Here is a 25176-nt window from a genome sequence, read left to right on the forward strand (position 1 = left end):
ATATACTGTTCTGTGTTCAGGTACAGTAATTCTGAGGAAAGTACCCATTGGTTTGCAACTCAAGCATGCATAGAAATATAGCCACAAATTATCACAATAAAGAGAATTTCCAAACATAATAACAAAGGAAAAAACCCCCAAACTTTCCATCATTTGCTTCATCAATTACAGCATGGCTGCACATAAAACTAGATCATTAACAAAGTGACAGATGTCACTCATGTTGCTTTATACTCTCTTTGGGAAGTGCTTACTATCAATTAGCAGCGCAGCATATTATTCAGAAATTACTTTCTCAGCCAGTATCCAGCAAATGTGGCAAAAGCCAGAGCAAAATGTCTGATAGAGTAATTTGCATTGTTCAAGTAAAATATTTACCCCTTTTTGTTTCTGTTTGTTTTTACCCAGTGCTTTTTTCTTTAAAAACCATTTAGGGGTACTCTCATTTTCCTACTGATTTTGAAATACTGCCCCTCAATGAGACCAAACTTAGATTCACAAATTTTTAGGGGTATGTGTTCCCCTGCATCCCCCCAGAAAGAAAACACTGTTTTTACCATAGTCTTTCAGTATTTTCAGCCTTCCTGCATACAGGATTGCATATGATTGAATTAGAAAAGAAATATAGTCCATGTATTCCGTCCCTTCCCCTGAATTTGTGGCAGGGATATTAAATATATTAGTTAACTAATCATATGACTTGTTATAAATTTTCCTGCAAATATTTCTGAAGAAAGAGAGGCCTTTCTCTGTCAACAACACTTAAACACCTCTTCCCCCAGATGTGCATCTAGCATCCTCTTAGTATAGCTTTGCTGTATATTGAAGATGCATTCCTTTACCTTGGAATGTGACAGCTATGATCTTGTGCTTGGTAGGACCATTTTAAACAGTTTTACTTGCTTTATAATTTTAACAATTTTATCTGTTTTTAATGACTGTATATAATAGCATAACTGACCCAGGGACCTTATGGCAAAGTGCCACTAAGAAATCTTATACATAAATAAAACACCCTCCCAACCTTTCCTGTTCCCTATTTTTCTTTTACTTACAGGAGGTTTTGACATCTTTACTAGATTTCTGAAGTCTGGTCTATTTAAGGCTCATGCAGACTTCCTTTTAGTGCCTCCTTTAGAAGGGGATGATTCTCATAAGTCAGGAGGTGCAAGTTCAAAATATTAACTTTTGTATTTTAAAAAACCTCAAAGAAACCCAAATGTTGTTTGCTCCAATTCAAAAGTAAAATGTGGAATTTCCCCCCAGGGAAAGCAGAGGATAGAAAACCCCCTGCTTGGACACAGACTTGCGCCTAGAAACACAACACAAAAGTCTGGATGAGTCCTAAATCTTGCTAAATTCCATTTTTTATGGGCTCTATTTTAAGCATTCTTTCTGACAAGGGGTGTGCATGGTTCTTCTCTCACCCACCCCCATGTTCTTGTCTACTGCAAACAGTAGGAGGATTGTCACAAATAAATAAGGGTACCTGAAGCATCCTCAATGGCTGAGAATGGTTTGTGTTGTTACAAACATCATGAATGACTTTGTATATAGTAAAACTTTAATGTAACCAGTACGGTCCTCAGCTTTTACACTTCACTTTCCTCTGAACTCACCACTGACAACTATTTTCCCTTCACAAACATGTGCATAACCATCAAACTTTGCACACCACTTCATGCATTTGATGAAGCAGATACAAGTCCACAAAAGTTTATGCCATCCTTATTTGTTAGTCATTATGTTATCACAGGACATGGGTGACGCTGTGGTGTAAACCACTGAGCCTTGGGCTTGCCGGTCATGACGGGGTGAGTTCCCATTGCTCGGTCCCAGCTCCTGCCAACCTAGCAGTCTGAAAGCACGTCAAAGTGCAAGTGGATAATAATAATAATAATAATAATAAATTTTTATTTATATCCCGCCCTCCCCAGCCAAAGCCGGGCTCAGGGCGGCTAACAACAATCAAATAAACAATCAAATAATAACACATTCTAAAAATATTTCATTATAAAAATTAGTTAAAATCAAATTGATGGCAACCGATTAAACAAAATTCTGTGCAGGTTGCCAGAGGAGGGAGTCAGGCTGCGCCCTGACCAAAAGCCTGGCGGAACAACTCTGTCTTGCAGGCCCTGCGGAAAGATGTCAGGTCCCGCAGGGCCCTAGTCTCTTGTGACAGAGCATTCCACCAGTTTGGAGCCGCAGCCGAGAAGGCCCTGGCTCTAGTTGAGGCCAGCCTAACCTCTCTGAGGCCTGGGACCTTGAGGATGTTATTATTTGCCGACCGTAGGTTTCTCTGTGGGGCATACCAGGAGAGGCGGTCCCGTAGGTACGAGGGTCCTAGGCCGTATAGGGCTTTAAAGGTTAAAACCAGCACCTTAAACCTGATCCTGTACTCCACCGGGAGCCAGTGCAGCTGGTATAATACCGGATGAATGTGCTCTCGCAGCGAAGACCCCATAAGGAGTCTCGCCGCGGCATTCTGCACCCGCTGGAGTTTCTGGGTCAGTCTCAAGGGCAGCCCCACGTAGAGCGAGTTACAATAATCCAGTCTGGAGGTGACCGTCGCATGGATCACAGTGGCTAGGTCAGGACGAGAGAGATAAGGGGCCAACTGCTTAGCTTGGCGGAGATGAAAAAATGCCGCCTTTGTTATGGCTGTAATCTGCGACTCCATAGAGAGGGAGGTATCGAAGATTACACCCAAACTCTTAACGGACGGTGCTGGCACTAATTGCACCCCCGCAAGAGATGGGAGTTGCCCCCTCGATCCCATATCGTCCCGCCCCAGCCAGAGGACCTCTGTCTTCGAAGGATTTAACTTCAACCGGCTCCCACGTAACCATCCAGCCACCGCTTCCAGACATCTGGTCAGCGTGTCTGGGGCCGAGTCAGGATGGCCATCCATCAACAGATAGAGTTGGGTGTCATCAGCATACTGATGGCAACCCAGCCCAAAACTCCGGACAAGCTGGGCGAGGGGGCGCATAAAGATGTTAAAAAGCATCGGGGAGAGAATTGCACCCTGAGGCACTCCACACACCAAGGAGTGGCGTGATGACAATTCCCCCCCAAGCGCCACCCTCTGTCCCCGACCAGAGAGAAACGAGCGCAGCCATTGAAGGACTGTGCCCTGGATCCCCACGTCGGCAAGGCGGTGGTCCAGGAGTTCGTGATCGACCATGTCAAAGGCTGCTGACAGATCTAGAAGAATCAGCAGCCCTGACCCGCCTCGATCCAGCTGCCTGCGGAGATCATCTGTTAGGGCGACCAGAGCCGTCTCGGTCCCATGACCAGCGCGGAAGCCGGACTGGAATGGGTCTAGAGCAGATGTTTCATCCAGAAACCTACCAAGCTGTTCAGCAACTGCTCTCTCAATCACCTTACCCAGGAATGGAAGATTCGAGACCGGGCGGTAATTGGATAGATCTGAGGGATCTAATGATGTTTTCTTTAAGAGCGGACGCACCACCGCCTCCTTCAGTTCCCCTGGGAATATCCCGGTGCCAAGGGACAAGTTGATGATATCCCCCAGGGGGCCCCGCACCTCGTCTGGACACGCTCTAATCAGCCATGACGGGCACGGGTCAAGAGGACAGGTGGTGGGCTTTCCAGCTTGGAGGAATCTGTCCACATCGGCTGGAGATATCCGGTCAAAGTGGTCCAATACTGGACCCGAGGACAGTCGAGGGGCCTCCAGTTCCTTTATTGTATCCAAATTGGCAGGGAGGTCATGGCGGAGCATCAGGACCTTCTCCGCAAAAAAGCTCGCAAATGCCTCACAGCTGTGTGTCAGATTGTTATTTAAATTTGGCTGTCCTTCAAGGGACGTTAAAGACCGAATTATACTAAATAATTGTGCCGGGCGAGAGCTAGCGGATGCAATGGAGGCCGAGAAGTAAGACTTCTTAGCAGCCTTCACTGCCATCTCATAGGTTTTCATAAAAACCCTATAAGATGTTCTTGAGGCTCCGTCACGGGCACCCCGCCATACTCGCTCTAGCCGTCTGAGGTCCCGCTTCATTTTCCGAAGCTCCTCGGTAAACCAGGGAGCCCGGTTTCTGCGGGGTCGCAGAGGGCGCTTAGGTGCGATCTCATCGATGGCTGCCAGGAGCTGGGTATTCCAGCCCTCAACAAGCTCAGTCAATGAGTCGCCAGGGGGAGTAAGGTCCCGCAAGGCTTGACGGAATCTATCCGGGTCCATCAGCCTCTGCGGGCGAGCCCAAATCGGCTCGCCACCTAAGCAGGGTGGGGGTGGAAAGTCAATCCTGGCTTTCAGAGCGTAGTGATCAGACCATGGCACCTTCATCGAAGGAGACATGATCACATCTATACCGGCGCCAAAGATCAAATCCAGCGTGTGGCCTGCTTGATGTGTGGGGCCCGAAACAAACTGGGAGAGCCCTAGTGTCGCCATGGAAGACACCAGGTCCAGAGCCTGTGAGGAGGGAGTGGCATCAGCGTGGAAGTTGAAGTCTCCCAATACCAATAGGTTAGGGAACTCCAAGGCCCAGCCGGCCACCGCCTCCAGCAGGCCTGACAGGGTGGCTGCTGGTGCGCTAGGTGGCCGGTACACCAGCCAGACAGCCAAGCTCTCCTCGGAGCCCCACACTAGGCCAACACATTCAATGCCGGGGATCGATGGCGATGGTAGAGCCCTGAAAGAACAATCTTCCCGGATTAATACTGCCACCCCTCCCCCCCGGCCCACAGTCCGTGACTGGTGGAGGACGGAGAAACCCGGGGGCGCCATCTCTCGTAAGGTAACAGTTACCCCTTCGCGCACCCAGGTCTCCGTCACACAAGCCAGGTCAACTCCCTGCGAGATAAAGAAATCTCGCAGGGTAGCGGTTTTGTTGCCTATAGACCTGGCATTGCACAACACCAGTGAAGGAGGTGAGTAATCCTTGCTCACCCTACCCTCGTGTCTCGGGATGGGGCGCAGATTGGAAGGGGTACGAGCATATCCATATCTCGATCCCCTTCGCCTATAACATCTGCCCCCACTGCCATACCTCCCTCGCCCCACCACGGTGGCAATCCCAAGCCTCATATTAACCTCCATTTACAAATAGAAAACAAAACAACCAAAACAATTATGCCCAAACAAAACCAATCCCCGCGGTAAATAGGTACCGCTCCGGTAGGAAGGTAAATGGCATTTCCGTGCGTTGCTCTGGTTCGCCAGAAGCGACTTAGTCATGCTGGCCACATGACCCAGAAAAACTGTCTGCGGAAGTGGACAAACACCGGCTCCCTCGGCCTGTAAAGTGAGATGACCACCGCAACCTGAGTCATCTGTGACTGGACTTAACTGTCAGGGGTCCTTTACCTTTATGTTATCACAAGACCCAGTGGCTTTTACTTGACTGCAAGTTTCTGCCACGATCTGTAATGATGATACAATGATCTATATACCTCAACTGATTTCACCAGGTCTCACAGATGTCCATACTATGAGCATTCTGACTGCTATAGTGGGTGGCTTTCAATTCAGATTAGATATCTGGAACAGTTTGCTTTTGCCCCCTGCTACAGAATTTCCAGTCCACAGATTCTGAATGGAGACACTATCAGATAGTATAAATGGAAGACTAAATATAGAAAATTCACATCACTCAATAAATATATTCATAACACTTATACCTGTACATGTGTGCCTGCTTTTGCATGGACATGCATATATCCATGCATGCATACCTATAAAAAAAGTGTAAAATAGGCAGACAAATATGCTAATTACTTAGTTGGGTGGGCTGAGCGAACAGCTAATATGCATCAGTTTTAATTTTGTTTTAGGTAATGGAATTACTCAACCATCTGTCTGTTCATTTTTTGAATATTGGCACTGCTGATATATCATCCAACAAGAAGTCATGCTGATATATGTCTATTTAATATCCGTGCCAATGGGTGCATCTTGCTGAGGGAGCTTTTTGTGCACCATTCATACTGTTTCTGCCTAGAGAAGCCAGATATGTAGAGTTGTTTCAGTGCGTCGCTTATTTGCAGGCATGTGCACTGGCACAATGAACTGTGGCCAAAATCCAAAGAACTGATATCTGCATGCAGGAGAGCAGAGAGCATGCATAGCCAAGGCTTTATGTTGGTGCCATAGTAGCTCCCACTGCCAAAGAGACAATCTGTTGTTCATTTGGAAAGGCAGTTGCCACTTTGCCAGAAAGAAGTGCTGCAGTTCTGGTTGCGTGTGCATTTCTGCCCCATGTATGCATCTCACCTCTGTGGATTCTGCTCCATGTCTTTGTATTGTTAGCTATATGAAATGACACCGGTCAGATTAAAATACTTATCATTTGTTTATCCGGATTCCTGAAAGCAGAATTAAGTGATGAGATGGGCTGACATGACCAGTTTCAAAGTAGAGAGGAAAACAGAAGAGGAACATGGATGAAAGACAGAAAGGACATGGGGTGTACACAGCAGTTTAATGTAGATTTTATATATCCCATCTGTGCATGCTTTTTCACATCATCCACATGGTCTCCTCATCCAAGCAGCTGCCTGTGCTTTTGCCCTGTTGAATTTGGATCTTCCTGATTTGCAGATAATGCGAGGAGGGGAAATCCAGCATAAAATCATATGGGTCAGATATGTGCAAACTGTGTGCATTTGCACCCTGATGTATACACAGCTCTGGAGAGACATTGCATAGAAGAGTGAGAGTCCAGTGCCCTCTATATACCGACTGTCAGTCCTGCAGATCAAACCAGTCTCTCCATTTTAAAACGACCAGTTACAGCTTTCTCATTGAAGTGATTCATTTGATCCAATCTGAATCCTGTCTTATTTCTGTGAGTTAGGAGTGAGATTTGGGAAACATTAATAACACTTGGCCAGGGGAGGGCGAGAAACAATATAATGGCAGTCTTCCACAGTGAAGGAGGCAGTGGCGTAGCGTGGGGGGTGCAGGGGGGGCCGGCCGCACCGGGCGCAACATCTGGGGGTTAGGGTTAGGGGGCGCAAATCCACGGGTTAGGGGTGCAAATTCATGGGTTAGGGGGCGCAAATTACTTGCCTTGCCCCGGGTGCTGACAACCCACGCTACGCCACTGGAAGGAGGACAAACTTTTGTTTGTGTTCCAGGGTTTCAAGTGCTGAGAGTGAAATACTTTTCACTTAGCAAGTTGACTCAGGTGTTTTAGAATGATGTCCAGATCTGTGAAAAAGTTCCTGCATTTGAGAATGTAACCGGTTTTGTTGTAGAGAAAGACAGTAGGCATGTCAAGTAGTTGATGATGACACAGTAGCCTATATTACTAGGAATCACTCTGGAAATGCAAGCAGCTATCCATATTGATAGTGTATGTAGGACTACCATGAAATTGCCCAAAAAACATTGATGTCTGCATTCAGGGTTTCCAATTTCTGCTATATATATTTTAAATTATTTATTTACCACTTTAAGACACTTCTAAGCTCTCACTTTTACCCTCATTATGGAGTTTTGAGCAATGTGTTTGGCATCATGATGACAGCCCTCTCTTTCTTGTGCTGCTCATGTGTTAATGAATGAGTGAAATCTCAGAGGAAGAGAAGTTAACCTTTGCTTTTCCAGTTGACAGTGCTCAGTCTCTAAATTAGTAACACTACATTAGTGACCTCAAAGTTTCATTTTTTCAGTGGCATAGTATTTTACTCAGTCTATGCCACTTTTGGAAAGAATAGGGGGGTTCGGTAGAAACCAAACAAAAACTGAGCAGCGTTTTCTGTAATGCAAAACTGTTGAGCTCCTGCTCAAAATGCAGTTATAGGGCACACCTGTCCTATCACATTCACTACCAAAATTACAATGCTGTAATGCAGTGTAATGTAGCAATGCTGAACGCAGTGAAGAACTTAGAGTAGACCAGATTACAAAAGTATTTGGAGAAGTTCTGATAAGTAGAATGTTTAGTTATAAAATCCCTTTGCCTTCGAGAAGGTCACCTTTGTTTTGTATCAGCTTGTTTGCTTTGCTTGTGCTGCTTTGCACAGCCATGGTGCTCACTAAAACGAATACTCTTTCATGAAGAGAAAAAAAAATTCCTAGAGCTTTAGAGGTTTTAGCTATTTCTTCACCTATCCTCATCCTAAACTCCAGTATTCCTCTGCTTGATCCTTACAGATTATGTTGCTTACTGACCCCGAGATTGAGAGCAGCCTGTTGATCAGTTCTGATGAAGGCGCCACCTATCAAAAATACCGTCTGAACTTCTACATCCACAGCATGCTCTTCCATCCCAAACAGGAGGATTGGATTCTGGCCTATAGTCAGGATCAGAAGGTTAGTATCTGCAGGGGGTGTTGTTGTTTTTTGTCAGTGACATGGTACTTCCCGCAGGCATGGGTTGAAAGTCATGTAAGGAAATGTTCTGTAACCTTGTCCACAGGCTGAATTCTGAAGCATTGTGCATAGTCTTGCAGATATTTATGGCGACTGGGGTTAACATTTGAGGTGCTAAGTATGTGAAATTGTGGTAGTTAATCTCAAATTATAAAATAACCAATCATTTTAGTGGTACATAAGAACAGAGGAGAATTTAGTTTCGTTCACAAATGTACTGGCCTAATTTACACATCCTAGACTAATGCACAGATCAGATACAATGCATTAAAAATACAATCCAATACAGCAAAAATGCATATTTTAGGAGAAGCTACATATAGATAAAATATTATTTACATGTGTGTTTTGTGACAAAATAAATATTAAAATTTGTACTCATAATTCTTTTTTAAAAATAATAATCACAAGTTAATGAAGAAACAGGGTGGAATTATGATTGAACACATGCAAAATGGACACATTACTGGAAATGGACTGAAATCTTTGTTAGCAGATGGTCACTGTCACCATTGGTGCAACCCAAGGTTACAGAACATCCAGGAGGTGCTGGTTTAGACCAGGAGGGGCAAGATTAAGTTAGTTTGTATTGCAATTTACAAAGTAGGGCCTGATCCCCTCTGTGCATGTTGCGCAAGGGGTAGGGAAGGCATCATAACCAATTTGGAAGTCAGGGCTTCCAATGACTTACTCCAAAGACTGCATAATGGCAGCAGTAATCCAAGATATTGACACTAGCCTGAATTCAATGGTAGTGCATTATAGTTCAGCATTGGGTTTTTATTGTCACCTCTGTGCTTATCCTTGGTATTTATACATGGAACCACTCATAGAGAAGCTGCCCCCATGGTTGGTTGTTCTGTCTTTCTTTGAAATTGTTCTCAATGGAGCTAGCAACAATATAATAAAAGACATTTAAAAACTAATAAAAATAAGTTGTTGGGTTAAGTAAAGTATCACAAAAAATAATTTTGTTTTTATAAACCAATTTCAGCACACTTCCAAATCAGTTTATGAGCCAAAGGCTTGCCTATATAAAAATGTTGTTGCCTGTTGGCAGGAGGTCACCAGAGATGAAGTTTGCTGGGCCTCCCTTGATAAGATGTCCCAGAGCCTGGGAACAGCCACCAAGAAAGCTCTCTTTTGAGCTTCTGTCAGATGTGCCTCACATATTGATGGGACAGATAAAGTACCTCATTTTTCGCTCTATAAGACACACTTTCCCCCTCCTAAAAAGGAAGGGGAAATATGTGTGCGTCTTATGGAGCGAATGCAGGCGGGAGGCTCTCCTCTGCTCTCCCTTTAAAGAGCCGCGTGGAGCATGTGTGCGGCTCTTGGGGGCTTTTCCCTGAGGAGGGAGAAAGGCTGCCCTTCTGTACGCTCTTTAAAGGGAGGCTCTTGGGGAAGACAGGGGATGAAGGCTCCCCTTGCCCAGACAGGGGGTGAAGGCTCCCCTTGCCCAGGAGAGGCTGCGCGCGGCTATCCCATAAGCCAGGACAGCCAGCCGGATCGCTGCGCAGCAATCTCGCTTGCTGTCCTGGTTTCTGGGATTCAGAATATGTTTTTTCTTGTTTTCCTCTTCCAAAAACTAGGTGCGCCATATGGTCTGGTGCGTCTTATAGAGCGAAAAATACGGTGGTTTTTCCTGAAGATATTTAAACCTGAGGCGTCTCATACTTAGTTTTTCAGCTAACCTGGTCCTACTTAGTTTCTACTTCATACCTAGGCTAATGCTTTGCTTCCCTTTGCAAATGAGAACTTTGCTAGCTGACTCAAGCACTGCCCTGAGCTCCAGTGGGGAGTGGGTGGAGAGATAGCAGAGATCTTTCATTTTGACAGACAGGTCTAGATTTTAATCACTGTGAATTTTTCCACCAGGGAAGTTCAAACACCGTAACTGGGGGAGGGATGTTTAATAAAGCATAAAACATTTGGTTATCACATGGCCATGTGAGATCTGCCTGGGAGACAAGGATGTTTAGAAGACCAATGCACTATTGGCATCCTTCCCAATCCCTTTCTGTTTCCAAACAAGCAATTTAAAATCAATACTTCAATCAATGTGTTTTCATTCCACTCTTTTTCTTTTCTTTTCTTCATGGTTTGTGTTAATTTGGTTGCTATTTTGCCGGCCTTTCGTACTGGGGCATTTCACATTCCCTCTGTTCAGTTCTGGGGATTTCCATGTGATTTATTTGTTCCCTTTTATTCTGTTTCCTTTCTTCTTTCCAACAGGCAACATCCACTTTGATTATTTATTTTTTGGGTTCCCTTTGTTTTCTCTTTCTTTTTTTCCTTTCAAGTTTGCACACACGCTTCTCGGAGTCCCCACCCCCCACCCCTTCCGTCTGCATGTGTGCCTGTCTGTTGTTTTGTATCCCTTTCCAGTTGTTTTTCTCCTCTTTGTTGTAGTTTTCTTGCTCTAAGGTCCATCCTCTTTCTTCAGTTTTTGGGTACCTGTGATTCCATTATCTCAAATTCTTGTTGTCCAATATTATTAAATGGATTTTTAATTAAGGTTTTCTCTCCCCTCCCCTCTTGAGGCCTGGTACTTTTTTTCTCCAGTCAACTAAGCTTTATTGTAGCTCAAATAAGGTCCCAGTTGTGTTGCTCATTGCTAATCTATTATTGCCCATTTACCAAGGGGAATGTTTGTCATTTCACCTGTTTTCAGACTCACTGCAAGCGAAACACAAGGGGAGGTTAAGGTTAAGTGATTTCTATTTTAACCACCCCAAAATGATGAAGTTTGCCCTTGCAGGAGAACCACACTGCACATATTGTTTTGGAAGTTGATGGACTTTATTCCCTCAGAAGAGGCAACTGTTTGTACTTTTGCCTAACTCCCAAGTTGCCATTTAAAATCACAAAAATAAACAAGATGTCTGACAAAATGGCAAAGAAATGTAATTATGCTTCTAAGAAACCAAACCTAGGAAATCATTTCTCAACAAGGAGAATTGTGTAATTTTAAAAAGCCAAGTAAACAGAGAAATTAATGGATTTTTTGCACAATCTTATGCAACATTGGCTCCTCTCACTATGATTGACAGGTGTGCCTGTTCAAGGGAAATAATACTGGTTTGTTAGATGTCCAGCTCAAGGCACTGATCACAGGCATCCTGAGCTAAGAATACAATCTCTACATCTAGATCTGGTTTATGGCCTGGTCCAGATATACATTGGACGAGCTGGGTTCTTCCACCTAAAAGGATAAACCTTCATTTTATTATCTCTCTGCTTTCCTTCCCCTATGTGTAGCAGGTGAACTAACTGCATTCTAAGAGATCCATTACCTCAACACCTGAGCTCTTGTATTTATGTGTCTATTTAAAATGTAAACTAGTTTTCCATGATATACATTGTCCAAGGCTTTATAACTTGAACAATGAACATCCCTTATGACAGAGAACAAACAGAGTGTACTTGGATAGTTGTCCATGATGGGCAAAGTTCGCATTGTGAACCCATCAGGCTTCCGAGTGGGAATAAGCACCTTTAAAATAGATGCATTTATAAATCAAGGTTGACAGAGGAATTGCTCACCTATGTAAACTGGTGTTTGTCAGAGAGAAAGGTATGCAAAAGGGGGGGGGGAGGAATAACAAATAGTAGTTCTCCAAGTATAGTGAGAACCTTTTAATGTCTGGCTAATGTGATGGGTAAATGTTGCCCATTAGAACTGTCCCTCATTACTGTTTCAATCTCAGTTTTCCAAGTTTCTGTTAACAGGTATGTATGCTACATTGTTATTCTTCTTAGCTGTAGAGAGCAACATAAACTGAACCCTATACAGTACAATCTGCTGAAACCATCAAGAAATAAATAACTTAAAATGTAATAGTCCAAACAAAGCACTGGGCATTGTGGGGAGATAACATTAATCTCAATGTGCAATTGACTGCATGAAATCTAGCAAGATTAAACAGAAGTAGGTCATTGTAATTAATCTTCTAAGTGAGGCTAATGAATGGATGTTGTCTTGGGATTTTTAATGTGCAAGAAGATGCCCAGAAAATGCAGTATGGGGTCATCACACTGGTTTTCAGGTGAAGCCGTGAAAGTTCCCATACATGCGTGTAGTACATTGAGGACTATGGGAAATGGCTCACATGGGTGTCGGCTGCTCTGGATTTAATATACATGCACAGAAATATCTGTCAGACTATACCTGGAGTACTGTGTCCAGTTCTGGGCACCACAATTTAAGAAGAACATTGACAAGCTGGAACATGTGCAAAGGAGGGCAACCAAGATGCCAAAAGTGTCTGGAAACCAAGCCTTATGAGGAAAGGTTGAGGGAGTTGAGTATGTTTAGCCTGGAAAAGAGGAGACTGAGAGGAGATGTGATAGCCATCTTCACATATCTAAAGGGCTGTCACATGGAGCAAGCTTGTTTTCTCTTGCTCAAGCAGGGAGGACCCAAACCAATGAGTTCAAGTTACACAAAAGGAGATTCTGATTAAACACCAGGAAGAACTTTTTGACAATAAGAGTTGTTTGAGAGTGGAACTGACTCCCATGACAGGTGGTGGACTCTTCTTCATTAGAGGTTTTTAAGCAGAGGCTGTATGACCATTAGTCTTGTATGATCTAGTTGAGATTCCAGCGTTGCAGGGGGTTGGACTAAATGTCCTCCAGAACCCCTTCCAACTCTATGATTCTAATTTCCCTTAATATAATGCATTATTTCTTTTCACTAATTGATTCATTTTCATGTCCCCCTGATATGCATCACAGACAAGTGCAGATTTTGATGGATGGCTATTTTTCAGTTCTCATATTGTTATGGAAAGTGCAAATTTGGTAAATTTGGCTTTAAATGTGAACGGAATAGAATTCCCCCCCCATCCCAGCTGGCCAGTTCTCCCTGGGAGGTTGCCCATGAGGGAGAATGGTCTGAAGAAGGTCCCCACCCCACCCCACCCCACCCGGCCTGGAAATTGCAACTAATTCTAACCATCTGGCTGTTGTTATTGCAAAATTAATCACTTTTTTATTATTAATTTTGTATTGGATCCAGATGGTCTCCCCATTGCTAGTCTTTGATGGGGAAATGATTCCAGCTGAGAAATTGCCTCTATGTCACTGAGTTTACAGTTGGCAAACATAGTCTTAGAGCTTGGTGAGGTGTTGTTGTTTTTCTTGAGACTGAACCGTGAGAAATATATGTATACCTTGTCTTTTGCTGCCTTGCCCTTCATTTATGAGTTTCTGCAATAGGTACAACTGATAGAATGCATTTTTCTTTTAATTTGCCCATAAACTATAGTGTACAAACTAGGTCATAAAGTGTGCCCTCAGAGTGCATCCATCAGTCGTTTTCTTAACACACCTCACTAAACATTATGTTTTGGGACACATATTAAAATAAATGAAAAAAATAAACTAGATAGTGGTAGGGAATAGAAGAACAACTCCTAATAAACGGGGGGGGGGGGGCAAACAGATGATACCGAGGCAGATAGCCTGATGGCTCTAAAAGTCTAAAACATCTATCAAGATTCCAAAGGAAAAACTGAAATAAAAAATGTCAGAAATATAGTCGTTTAATTCTGGAGGACATTTAGTTATAGAACAAGGGAAACATATATATTTTAATGGAGTTGCTGCAGAGCTTGATTCTAGCTGGCCCAGAATGTTATCTTTCATCATTCTGAGTAACTGCTGGATGGATCCTTTGGAATGTGGTCCAGTGGTTACATGAGACATTGGGCTACCTGAGGCGGGCATCTCTGGCCCTTCCTTGTCCTCTCTCCCTGGCTTACCACTTACGGTAACTGTGTTGCTGTTGCTGACACAGAGGCAGTGCTGGCCATATCTCAGCATCTGCCCCCCTCCCCCTTTTTACACTATGAGGAAGGGCAGGCATCCTGGGCAAGATGGCCAGGAAGTGGCTAACTTTTTTTTCATTATTACAAAAACTTGTCAAAAGTTACTCTAGTAACTTTAAAGTTTTTAACTAATTTTAAAAAGGATTTCTAACCATGGTGAGAAAACTGATAGTACAGGCAATTTTCTGGGCCACCTTACCCATAATGCTTTGCTCTGAAGGATCCCCCAGCCCTGAGTGAGGCAGTGGGGAAGGAGAGCCAGAGACTGAGATGTGGCCAGCATTGTTGCCATGTTAGCAGTAGCAAAGCATTTAACAAGAAGGGATGAGCAAGTGAGGCTCATACTGGAGAGCATGAAATGATTCCAGAGTGCCATATACTTCTACTTATTTTCTTAAAATTAATTTATTATTTATACCCCACCCATCTGGCTGGGTTTCCCCAGCCACTCTGGGCAGCTTCCAACAAAATATTTTTTAAAAAAATGAAAAATAAAAAACACCTAGGTGGATGGCACTACCTGGGTGGTTGAAGGGGACAGCAAGGCAAACAAGCAAAGCAACAAATTTGCCACCCTCTTCACATGCTGCCTGAGGCAAATGCCTCATTTGGCCTCTTGACAGAGCTACCAGTACCTTTCCAAAAGCTTTCTGAGAGATTCTGCCCAACCTGGTAATAGCCCCTTGGCTGCTTTTTCCATTTACTCTACAGTAGCCTTTCCCAACCCTTTGCCTTCCAGATGTTCCATGCTGACTAGGGCTGACAAGAATTGTGGCCCTAGGCCTGGGTTGGAAAAGGCCACTATATAGTAAATGGAAGTATGATGGTCCAATCATCCATCAAAAATTGTGGTCCATTACATCTAGAGGATGCTAAGTTGGTAATGACTTCTCTGTAGAAAAGCTGCTCCATGTGATAAGATGTCTGTCATGTTCAATGGCTCACCACTACCACAAAATTGCCTCTATGCTACTACAAATCATTTGTGTTGATCTGGAGAAAATTGGTCCCACCACTTGTCTAGCCATTGCATGGCTCACCATGTTTTGTTTTGTTTTGTTTTGATGACAATCCTTCTGTGGCTAAGTGATTAAGGCTGAAATCCTACACCTACTTAGAGAGTAGGATCCATTGAACCCTGTAGGGACTTACTTCTGATTAAATATGCTTGTGAGTGTGCTATTTTATGCATTTTCCATGTGGCAGCAGGTATAGTATGTAAACTGGTTCTTATCCTTGGGGAAAGATCTATCAATGGACAGATCTATCAATGTATAAGAACCATGACAGCTTGCAATGCAGTCTTCTTGTTTAGTTTTCAGTATTGAATAATGGGGATAAACAACATGGGATGTTATCTCCAGTATATCATGCTTGTCAATTTGCTAGGGTTCTCTTACTGACCACTGTTAAATGAGATAACCTGATCTAGCCCAGCAGTTTGAGTATTTGGGGCTGCTGCTGTTGCTTATGGTAGGGCTGATACCAGAGTCAGAGATTCATATACATTTGGGTGCAAAAGTAGTGCTTGATGAAGTTCTTTTTAATTTGTACTTGTATACATAGCATTTAGGATGAAGATGCATTGAGAAAGAAGAATCAAACTGCCACTATATTTAAGAAAAGAGAAGCATGTGAGAAAAGAGCATTGATTGAAGATACTTTTCCCTGAACATGTTTAATGATGATTGTAAAGGGACACCACAGGAAAACTAATTGCCGGGATGTTAATCTTAGTACATTTTAAATTACTGTTTCTCCTCTAGATGGATATCTGAAGGTTTTATTGATATCAGTGGTTTCCATGAGAAATAAATAAATAAGTTCCTAGGTAGCTAGGGAAAGATATTGATAGCTTCTGTGCTGTGTGACAAATTTCTTGGTACTATTTTAAGTGTTTGGATTTCCCCCTACATTCATTTTATTTTATACATTAATGAATCTTTCAACTGTGGAGGTATCAAAGTTTGGTTTGGCAGAACTGCCAATTAGGTCAGGAAAGAGGAGGTAATAACAGAATATTTCTTGGATCCTTAGATATGTGTACAGAAGGAATTTCATGGGCAGATATTTCCTCTTCACTCCCCCCACTATTAGCCACCTGGTTGCCCCAGAAAACCTCTACAGATAACCAGGAGACCCTCCTAAAAATGTGGGATGGTACCCAGGAATACCGCTGTGGGAGGACAGAACCACCCAGAATCAGACAGACACTCCCCAATACCCTCTGGATAAGCTTTGCAGGGTCGCAGGGGGCTGTACAGGGTGGAAGAAATGGGGAACTTGACTTCTATGAACTTCCTTCTAGATAGTTGTGCTGAATCAGGAGTGGGGAACATGCAAATCTCCAGATGTTCCTGGACTACAACTCCCATTATTTTTGTGCATTGGTCATGCTGGCTATGACCGATGGGGTTTGGAATCTAACAGCATTGGGATGGTCCTGCCCTAAGTACGGTACTGACTTAACTGAAATATTCCAGACAGGTGGAATCTCTAGCCTTTAACTCCACTATCAGATTTTCTCACTGCAACAACTGTGTGTTGTGTGTGGTTGTCTGCAGATAAATTTTGATGCATGAACACCTGTTTGAATGTGAGGCCTCCATGAAAACTTGTGCAACCTCAGCATGCAAGTAAGTGGTTGTGCATGTGAATTTCTCTGCAAACAACTGTGTGCACACATTCTTGTTGCATGGAGAAGGCCCAATGGTGTGGGCAAGGGATAAAAGCACAACCCCTTCCCAAAGTCAACATGGATATGCCCTACTTGAGAGTAACCCTAGGACTTAGGACAACCCAGAATGCTATATGTTTACTAAAAACCAAAAAGCACATCCTACCCCTTCCTATTTGAGGAATTCTGTACCCATAATTGCTTCTTGGCCTATGTAACCTGTTGCATATAGGCAGATAGGCATATAGACCAGATTTATACTTGACTGTACATTATACTTTTTTCTTCCACAGCACAGAAAATGTACATCTTTTTTAGACCTCCCCTTCCCCACCTTACTTTGAGTACAGTGTGCCAATAAATCATGCATAAATCCCATGGAAATGAATGGGGGCTATGCAAGATCTTATACAGATCCTATTCACCCCCCCCCAATTCATTATATATAAAATGTGGTGGAGGATTGTATCCTTTGATCGATATCTTTCCCAGAAGAGAACACATCATGTCTTCATTCTGTACAGCTCATGAATAGTAAATGTTAAATAATAGTCGTCTATAGTGCTCATGGAGAGCAGAGTGTGCCGCATGCCAAGTGGGGACACAATTTACAGTCACGGAGAATCCAGGCCATATGTCTATCTGAAATACAAGTTTCTCCATGATATAGGAAAGAGAGTAGAAAATGAAGAAATAAGACTATTCCCTAAGGAACAGGGAGATATGACCCTGACTTTTTATTCAGTTTCTGCTTGGTCTGAAATTCATTTTCTGTCCTTGGACAAGAATGAAAAGAAACTGATGATGATATCAAAATGTTGCTGTCTGCCAAAAAAATATTTTCCACCAAATTGTAAGTGTTCTTTAGCATCTGGTAAGCACATTATACAGTTTGATGCAACAATGGGGATTTATCAATATTTAGGCTCTGGGTGGGGGGAAAGATTGTGTGAGGAGGAAGGATTTACACAAGCAAATATGGTGTATTAAGTAAAAGCTTCTAACAGCAACAAAAAAGCAGCACTTCTGCCTATCAAGCAGCAATAGAATGGAATGGGAAGGAAAAAAGATGTCAGTGTCCATTTTGATGGAACAAAAGCCTGATTGACATCACTGTTTCTTACTTCCAGTCCACCTGTTCTCTCCCAATCCATAATGGCACTTCCCACATAGCAAACATTTGACAAAGCCCCCCAATTGAGAACACTACACTTAATTTACCTGGGTTGTTAGTTCAAGCCATATTTGTGATGCTTCAGTACTTACTAGATATAATTTGACATGCCACATTTTGTTTCATGGTCAATCCATTTATGTGAGTTATAGGCTTAAAAATGCCTAGCTTGAGTGGCGTTTATATTTTGTGATCAATGTCATGTTTGTTGGTAGCTCTCCTACCAAAATCTCACAAGGAAATTGGCAGACAAGTCCTATGGCCAAGCTGAGGTCTAGAAACATGTCCATTGCTAACCTTTGCTTTCTCAATGTTACTTACACTTTCCCTCAAGAAGATCTAGGTCTGTCTGTCTGTCTGTCTGTCTGTCTCTCTCTCTCTCTCTCTCTCTCTCTCTCTCTCTCTCTGTGTGTGTGTGTGAATGAGATCAGATCCATCCCACAGCAAGTACTCCAAAGAAGGGGAAGGAATCTGTTGCTACTGTATGTTTTATCTGTATATTGGAGGGTATATGAGAGAGAGAGCCTCCTGATGTATATTTTGCTCTAGAAGTCTTAGATTGGCCAGAATCAAGTATACACTTTCAGAGTTAATGCTAAATACATTGCCTTTGTCCCAGGTTTTTTAGACTTGTCAACCCATGTACTATCTGAATTCAAAGGGGCACATAGATTGCCAGATGTGAAATATATTGGCATTATTTTCAGCTCTCCTACCCCACTACTAGGTCTAGGTGCAAACAATCGACAGTCATAAATTATAGCAAATTATCTACAAATCTAATCAGTCAATCTATCATCTCCACAGCCCTGTGGAGGCACCCATCTTGTGGCTTTATTTTTGGTGGTGATTGTGATAGACAACCAGAGCTACATTCTGCTTGTTCTAACATTGCTATATTTTTACATGTTTTATTTCCAGCATATTGTTTTGTCTTGTCTTTTTGTTTTGTATTTGATATCTGATTTAACAGTTAGATAAAATAAGTTGACTAAATAAACTGAAGTCAAAGGGACTTTAGGTGTTGGCATGGCTGTGCCCAAACACTGCTGGTTTGCCAGACTTCACTTTTACTCTGCCAAGCTTATTTTCATTGTTTGTTTTTACAAGGTAATGTCTAGAAATAAATAAGTCTCTTCTTCCTGCCTAATTGCATCAGATTTTCCTCTCATCTCCTAACCAGCAAATGAGAAGCAAAAAAACCCCTGAAATCCCATAGTAGTTCACAGTCAACCTGATCCAACTAGAAAGATGAAATACCCTCTATTATTTATGGGTCAATATTCAGGGAAATGTTTTTGCAACATCTTAGTTTCTCCCAGGCACTCTCATGAATATGATGAGAAGTTTTAAGTATTTCTTCCCAGCCTGTATTTTCTGCCACTTTTACCAGATACAAACTAAGACCAGGATCTCCAGACTTTTCACCTATGAAGCTGACAAAGTTGTAGATTTGCCATTGTGACAACACTATCAATTAGAGTGCAGTGATTATACGTTTGTTAGCATTGCCTACCACCTCTTCTGTGTTCTGCGTTTCAGGTGAAGCGTATGTTGAGATTTCTTTTCTTTGGGTTACATACTTAGCAGATGTGACAAGAGAGAACATGTTAAATGAGCTCACTTTCTGCCATAGCCCAGAATCCATTCTCAAAAACAGAAGCAAGCACAGCAAGGGTATTCCCTGGATAAATAGTGTCTAATATAGTTCACAGGTTTGGGATTCACTTCAGTGAGATTAATCTCCACCTTTGTCTGCCTTGCGCTCACTGCCTGCGTTTTCTCAGCTATGACAGCAAAGTATTCAGTACTGTCATTATCAGCTGTCACAACTGAGAAACCACTGAGGAGTGACAGTAACCTCAGCTGTGGTATGATCTCTTGATGAAGTAGAGAGGAAACTTGATAAAAGAAGACGGCTCACAAAACTAACCTGATGAGGTGTAATTTTCTCTCTATTCAACATTTATTGTCATACTGTCAGTGTACAATTAAACAAAGTCACTGGCAGAAGAATAATAGATTGCATTTTTTCTTGATTTCTTCTTCTTCTTTTTAGTTATACAGTTCAGTGGAATTTGGAAGAAGATGGCTACTACTCCAGGAAAACGTAACACCAAACAGATTCTACTGGTAAGAGGCAAGCAATTTCATATCACACACCTCCCAGAAAGCCACCTCTTCAGTGTTGGTTGATCTTTTTGAAGATTGGCAGGGTAATTTGATCAGTTTGATTTGTGGGTTTTGAGGTCTTGTGGTAAGGTCTTTAAATATTCTTAAAAATGAATATAACATTTAGTCTCCAGTATTGTATTGTATTGTACATTTGTGTAGTTCTCTTTATACCAATATTCATTTTTTTAAGTCCCACAGCCATTTTCCTTCATGCCCTCTGATGACCAAATGCACACTTGTAGGCCATTCTCTCAAAAATACTTTACATCTGAGTGAATTATTATTGTATTTAATCTTTCACTTCCTCCAAAGAATTCAGGGTGGAATCCATCCATTTTGTTTTCACAACCTCACTGTAAAATAGGTTAGGCTGAAAGATTGTGATAGCCCAATGCAGGCAGTGAACTACATAGCTAAGTGGGAATTTGAGCCCTCCCCAACCCTAGTTGGACACATTTTCACTACACTAGACTGAATCTTGCTGGTTGGTATACATGGCTAGAACTGAACTGACAATATATGCAGAGCTTTTGAATAATTCATTGTCATGATCACAAAAGCATTCCATGCTAGCTTGTAGCTACTGTAGCACAAGTACTAAGATGGGAGAGAAACAAGGCTGGGTGGCGACACCTTAGGAAAGACACCCTCTTTTTCTCCCACACAGGAAGGTATATCTCTTCTATGATTGAACCTGACATGTTGGCATCCTCTACAACAACATCTGTCCCTTTAAAATTATGGTTTGTTCCTATGCACTTTCCCCCTCTGACTTTATTGATAAATCTAACCTATAAATTAAGCAATTAAAATCCATACCATTATTCAAGCTAATATTTCTTTAAGTTGCTTATATCCCTGCTATAAATTGTATGGGGTCTTTCAGAAGCTCTTGCGATGAACATAGCTAGCTTAGAAAGCCCCTTTGGCAAGCCAGAAGGGCAAAACTTTAAATGGATAAACTTACTTCCAAGTTGTTAAAATCAGATTCCCCGCACTCTTAGAGTGAATAAGAGGTATCTTCAGAGCATTTGGTACTTCTTAGTAATACTCTAGATGGTAAGATCAAAGCTATATTTTTTTGAATATCAAGCTGTATAGTTTAACTGCCTTTTGACCCAGCCATTGCCCTCATTTAATTATCCCTTTGGCACTTTGGTTTATGAATACATGTTCATCTCAAAGCTTCTGTAGAGAAATCTGAAAAATACTACTGTTATGGAAGCTATTGTCATATTATTGCTGGGTTCCTCCCCCCCTCCTGAAAATACTTGTTTAAATGGTGTGGACGTGTGTTTCACTGGAAAATTGTTTTCAAGTTCCAGTAGAAATCAATATCTTCATAAAAAAAGAAGAAAAGTAACAGTCCATTCCACATAGTGCCCTGAGATTTTAACTTCGACCTATTATATGAATTTCGCCTATAGTTATTATTAAGAACTGGCTAGAGGTCTCTTCACTGAAATGTCCCATTTGAAACACAATTTTTCTTTATATGTGAACTTTCAGACAATTTGTGGTTAACGGATTATTCCAGAAAATTTCATGGGAAGATTCAGTCTTTGGGAAAAAGATAAAGTAACCATAAGGCCAGATTGTGTAAGCAAGAAAAGAAGTCATTTGCTTAGGGATTCAGGGAGGGGAGACAGTTTGTGGTCCAGATGGTTCAGTGCTATAAAAATGACAAACCTTGAATGTCATCTTTCATGCGGTGAGTGGAGGAGCATTCTGTAAATGGGAAGAGACAGAGAGATGGATGGGAAAGCAAATGGACATGAGGTCAATGCAAGGAAGTCGTGAATCCATTGAGACATGGAGGATGACATGCAGAAGTGAATGTGAGGCCAATAGAGTGATTGTGTTGGGGGTGGGGGTCGACTTCGTATGACCCTGCTTCGTGAGGCTAGAAATTCTGACATTGGGATAAAGAATACTTACAGGATCCATGATACTTATTGATGCTAACTATTTGCAATGTATTAGAAATGGCTATATTGAACAAAACTATTTTGATTTATATTTATCTCAGGGGCAGAGCTACACATTACACCCAAGAACAAACTGCAGGTGCAAATGGAAAGTTCATTTTCACTCCTGCATTGTGGAAGGTTACTTATCCCTTGCTCTCCAATGCGTGTTTTTCCCTGCCCCCAGTTCATGTTATTGGCTGCCACTGATGGGGCTGAGGAAACAGTTGACATGATGCAAACAAGCATCCCTAGTTCACACAATGAATGCTCCCCATGTGATTGCATGGAGGCTGCTGTTATGTGAGAACCATCCCACAGAAGCAAATGAAATACCCCGACAAAGAGACTTGCAAATACTCATTTGTCTGTCATTCTCAGTTACTAAAAAATAGTCCCTAAGCAAGAATCAGGGAAGCTTTTGAAAACTGGAAAATTTCTTTTTAAAAAAAGAAAAAAGAAACTGACCCCCCACCCCTGCCCCTTAGACCATCAGTATGCTACAAGTGACTAATTTAGGTTAATATGGACAGGCAGGCTCATTTTAAAAAACACAGTCTTATTTGCAGATGCTGGCTACATGGGTAAATCTATGACTGAGTACCTTTTAAAACATCGATCCCTTTTGATGGACTGGGCTTTGATGTGTGTATTCAGGTAGAAGAAGCCAACCAAAATAGTGTGGAGTCCAGCATAGTATTTATCAGCAATTCAGACCTTTTCATCCCTATGGGCATCTGCTGGAGGCTGATGTAGAACTTGCCAATCAAAATGACAGTACAACAGCCCATCTGGGAAAATCATCTGGCTGAGAACACACACACACACACACACACACACCATGGCAGAGGAGTGGAACAGCTCAGGAAAAATAATGATTAAAAATGGATACATCTCATAGCTTATCCATAGAGCAAGGATGTGCTGGCTGGCAGCTTCTCTGGAGCTCTGTGCAACTGGAAGTTAATGAAGCATTTTTATTTTCAAATGGATTTTGGAGTTGGAAGGAAGTCTGGGTCAAGGTTAGAGCCTCAGGGGGTAAGGGCTGATGTTCTACTGCTGATAGCTTTGAAGAGGCTGGTCTCTGAGGAGTTGGGGATAGATGGCCTACTGCCATACAGAGGCGCTTTTAGGTGCCAGAGTGCCTGCACAACAAAATGTTTGAATTTTCTGTAATTAAAAGATGATGCTGCCAGCACAACCGAAGGGGACTTTATATCTAAATGAACCAAGGCAGTGGTCCAGGCCTCCGGCATCTTGTGTGAGCAAGCCATAGCTGTTTGTGTAACATCTCTGCCAACTGATGTGACCAGAGAAGCATATGCTCCATTTGGCATGTTGTTCTCCATTGGGATCCCAAAGTTATTGCATTGTATTTAGCAAAAAGTTCTTGTTAAAAACTCCTCCACTTCTTTTGCCTCTGGGATATCCATCCTACTTCCAGACACATTTTGCTGCAGGGTGCCACTTTGAAACTCTTACTGAATTCTGACTTTACATTTATATGAAACCAGGCCCAAACCCCACCTTCAAGGAAATTGTGTCCTCCATCACAGAGAGAACGTGTTGTGGTGAGGTCACCCAAACTGCCCTGCTGTTGCTGGGACGGGTACGATTGGATGGCCTCAGCTCCCAATTGGTCACCCCTCTGTTGTTGGGGAAGGAATTTGGCTTAGGGAGCTAGTGATTGGCAACCAAGGGGCTATTTATATCCCTGTACGTGTCATTGAGCTTCCTATTTTCACTGCGTGCACAGGATGACCCGCCCTCCCTCCCTATATTTAGGGCAGGGGTCTGCAACCTGCGGCTCCGGAGCCGCATGTGGCTCTTTTACACCTTTGCCGTGGCTCCGGGGCGGATACTAGCGAGGGGAGGAGGCGCATTGTGTGCCCCGACACTCCTCACTGTGGCGGGTGCTGTACTGGCTGTGACGTCGCATGGGGGCAGTGCGTGCGTTAGTCACGCACCGTCCCGACGTCACCTTCCCGCCCGCTGTCAGATCGTGGCTCCGGAGATATATTTGTTTTAAATGTCGCAATGGTTTTGCGGCTCCCAGTTGTTGTTTTTTCTTCGGAAACGGGTCCAAGTGGCTCTTTTTGTCTTAAAGGTTGCAGACCCCTGATTTAGGGGCTTATTGACCTTGCTATGCCTGTCATGGGGTCATCTGCTTTGGAGCAGGGGCCTAGTAGGAATTTTGCCATAGGCTGATTGACTGGTGCCTTTTGGTTTCTGCCTACTGCGTAACAAATCATCACAACTTTGTAAGGTTGGCGGTTAGGTTCAATTGGTTGGTGGAGGGGATGTGGTTGGCTGTGCCTGCCCCTCGAAGTTGTTGCTACAAGGGTATTCCATTAAAGGAATCCAGGGGCTCGCTTTGCTCTTGTCTGAACCCCTGTCAAGGGGCTAGGGCCACGCCAGAGCCCCTGGGAGCATTTGGGGGTGAGGTTAGAGACTGGTGTTCAGCTCAGACATCCCCCAGATTGTTTTCCCTTACTGACGTCTGCCGGAGTCCAGGCTTCAGTGCTGCCCTGCCAAGGTCAGGTGCAGCTAGTCAGGAACCAATGCCTAAGCAACCACTCACATGCTGTAATCAATAAAGTTGTGTCCAAAGTTATGTCAAAAACCTTAAACCATAATTCTGCGTCTATTGTGAATTATTTCAAGGGCGGTTTGGGAACTTTAACACGCAAATAGCTAGCCTATCCCAATTTCCATAGATGGTGAAATTTACAGATAAAATCACAAAGAGAATGACTGCATCGTATATTCCTAGCTCTTGTTTGTGATTAGGTTCGTGGAAAGGAGAAAGAACATCATCACCCCATCCATAAATAAGCATCATTAGTCATAAACATGCACATATTAAGCACCTGTGAATCTCTACAGAGAGTTTTGCCCACCCGAGCCTGAAGTTATTGCATTCCTCTTCCATGTGGAGACAAAACAAATGGTAAAACTCACCCACTAGCTAAGATGGAGATGTATAATGAGGATAAGTA

The 25176-nt window shown here is 42.8% G+C and overlaps 1 protein-coding gene across 8 annotated transcripts in view; it reads left to right on the top strand.

The window, feature by feature from the left end:
- The window catches only part of SORCS1 (sortilin related VPS10 domain containing receptor 1), a 413218-nt gene that overhangs the window by 223436 nt on the left and 164606 nt on the right, over positions 1-25176 (top strand). For all 8 annotated transcript variants that reach the window (XM_083504744.1, XM_083504743.1, XM_083504746.1 and 5 more), the window contains exons 4-5: positions 8132-8290; positions 20095-20168. In XM_083504744.1, the coding sequence (XP_083360870.1) occupies positions 8132-8290; positions 20095-20168 (233 nt within the window). The remainder of the gene's footprint in view (positions 1-8131; positions 8291-20094; positions 20169-25176) is intronic.

The sequence above is a fragment of the Podarcis liolepis genome (assembly GCF_965112155.1).
Source record: "Podarcis liolepis genome assembly, chromosome: 5".
In the NCBI taxonomy this organism is placed as follows: domain Eukaryota; kingdom Metazoa; phylum Chordata; class Lepidosauria; order Squamata; family Lacertidae; genus Podarcis; species Podarcis liolepis.